At 63.1% G+C, this 2405-nt stretch overlaps 2 protein-coding genes across 2 annotated transcripts in view; both read right to left on the minus strand.

Moving 5' to 3' along the window:
* PIGS (phosphatidylinositol glycan anchor biosynthesis, class S) overlaps nucleotides 1–416 on the minus strand; it is a 5287-nt gene extending 4871 nt beyond the window's left edge. Inside the window, 2 exon segments of the mRNA XM_009885238.1 lie at nucleotides 21–46; nucleotides 407–416. Coding sequence (XP_009883540.1) covers nucleotides 21–46; nucleotides 407–416 — 36 coding nt within the window.
* A 227-nt stretch (nucleotides 417–643) lies between these two features.
* On the minus strand, nucleotides 644–2388 carry ALDOC (aldolase C, fructose-bisphosphate; the record flags this gene model as incomplete). Its single annotated transcript, XM_009885239.1, has 5 exons — nucleotides 644–831; nucleotides 1255–1306; nucleotides 1801–1961; nucleotides 2033–2087; nucleotides 2179–2388. Coding segments are annotated over 5 exons (666 nt in total), but the record flags the coding sequence as incomplete, so codon positions are not given.
* Nucleotides 2389–2405: the final 17 nt, after the last annotated feature.

Genomic DNA, 2405 nt, shown 5'->3' on the forward strand with positions numbered 1-2405 from the left:
CGTCCCCGCTGCCCTCGTACTTGCCCAGCGCCGCCAGCCCGTTCACCTGCAGAGAAAGGAAATGTCAGCAGCCCCCGTGGGGTATGGCCCATGGGGTCCCTGGGGACACAGCCTTCAGGGTCCCCCAGCCCATGGGGACACGGTCCTTAGTGTCCCTGTGCCCTCGCAACAACACAGCCCTCGGCATCCCCCTCCCATGGGGACAGAGGCTTCGGCGTCCCCCACCTCACTGGGGACAACCCTCGGTGTTCCCCGTCAGCCCACGGGACGTGGCTTTTGGCATCTCTCTTCCAACAGGGACAGAGCCCTGGATGTCCCATGTCACCCCAGGTGTGGGTGCATGGTCCATCCCACAGGGACCTGGCCCTCGGCATCCCCCATTCCCCTGTGGAGCCACAGCCCTCACTGTCTCCCATGGGGACAGTACTGTGTCCCCTCCATGGGGACCATGGTCCTTGGCATCCCTTGTCCTGTGGGGCACAGCCCTTGGTGTCTCCTGTCACCCTGTGGGACACAGCCCTCAGCATCCCCTATCCCAAGGGGCACAGTCATCAGTGTACCCCCTCCCACAGGGACACAGCCCTTGGTGTCCCCATCACCCTACTGAGACACAGCCCTTGGTGTCCCTCACAGGACGCAGCCCTCAGCACCCCTCTCTTGCAGGGGCCATCCCCATCACCTCTGCGCGCTTGACGAACTCCTCGGTGGCGGCGGTGGCGTTGTCCCGCTGCCCGCGCCAGGCGCTGAGCGCCGAGGCCTGCAGCGCCCGCCCGTAGGAGAAGGTGAGGGCCCATGGCCGCATCAGCGGGCACGTGTTGATGGCGTTGAGGTTGATGGAAGCTTCCTCCTCACTCTGACCCCCAGAGAGGAAGGTGACACCTGCAGGGAGTGGGGTTATGGCACCAGGAGGACCGCGGGGCATCCCCCTCCTGGTCCCCGGCACATCCTAGTGCCAGTACCTGGCACGGCCGGGGGCACAGTGCGGCGCAGGGCGGTCACAGTGGCCATGGCGATCTCCTCAGGGCTGTACTTGGTGGGGCAGGAGTGCCCAGGGGTCACCATGTTGGGTTTCAGCAGGGTCCCCTCCAGGTAGACATGGTGGTCACTCAGTGCTTTGTAGACAGCTGCCAGCACCTGGGGAGAACGGGCAGCGTGGAGTCTCCCGGCACGGCATGGCACAGCACGGCACGGTGCCCACCCTGCTGCCTGCTCCGCTGCTCACCTTCTCCGTCACGTACTGGCACCGCTTGAGGTCGTGGTCACCATCAGGCAGGATCTCCGGCTCCACAATGGGCACAATACCGTTCTGCAGACACCAGAGAGATGCCATCATGGGGATGTCCCTGGGCATCCCCCTGGCCCCATGGTAATGTTGGGCCAATGCCTGGACCTGGGTGGCAATGCTCAGCCCCAAGATTCAGTGTCCACCCTTGCTGGTGATGCCCATTCCAGTGGAGTGATACCCAACCTAAGAAGGTCAATTTTTGGCCCCACAGAGCAATGCCCATGTTTGTGGGGTGCTGCCCAGCCCCATGTTGCAATGCCTCATCCCACGGTTGATGCCCATCCCATGGGGCAATGCCTGGTCTGAGGGGTCAATGCCTGTCACGTGAGGTGTTACCTAGATTATGGGTTGATGTCCGGCCCCATGGGGTGATACCCAGGCATGGGGACAATGCTGAGCCCTGTGGGGGGCATTGCCCCCCATCCCTGTGGGGCAATACGTGGCCCCTTAAGTCAACACCCACCCTATGGGTCAGTGCCCATCCTGTGGGGCGATGCCCATCCCCAGACATGTACCTGCTGGCAGATGCTGGCATAGCGGGCCAGGACGTTGGCGTTCTCCATGATGGCGAGCGCGGAGGGGGTGTTGTCACTGATCTTCAGCACGCAGCGCCACTTGGCGAAGTCAGCCCCATCCTTCTTGTACTGGGCACAGCGCTCCGACAGCCCGTCCAGACCTGCCGAGCAGCGTGTCAGCCCCACAGCCACGAACCCCACAGCCTCCATCCCCCTAACCTGCTCCACCTACCCTGTGTGGTGGTCTCGCCATCCGTCCCAGCCAGTGGCACAACACCCTTGTCCACCTGCAGAGAGAAAAGAAAGGAGGCGCTGAGACCCACCAGCACCATCCAAGCACCCTCAGGACCCCACAAACCCGCCGGACACCCTCCACACCTTGATGCCCACAACAATGCCCTTGTCCTTGATCATCTGGACGAAGGGGGTGCCATCATCAGCCTTCTGGTACATGGTCTCGTGGAAGAAGATGACGCCCCCGATGCATTTCTTCACCCGGCTATCGGCGCTGAAGAGGATCTGGCGGTACAGCCGGCGGTTCTCCTCCGTGTTCTCCACCCCAATCTGGTTGAGGCGCTTCGCCATGCTCCCTGCTGCCACCCAGC

This window comes from Charadrius vociferus, unplaced genomic scaffold (genome assembly GCF_000708025.1).
Source record: "Charadrius vociferus isolate BGI_N301 unplaced genomic scaffold, ASM70802v2 scaffold54, whole genome shotgun sequence".
Lineage (NCBI taxonomy): Eukaryota > Metazoa > Chordata > Aves > Charadriiformes > Charadriidae > Charadrius > Charadrius vociferus.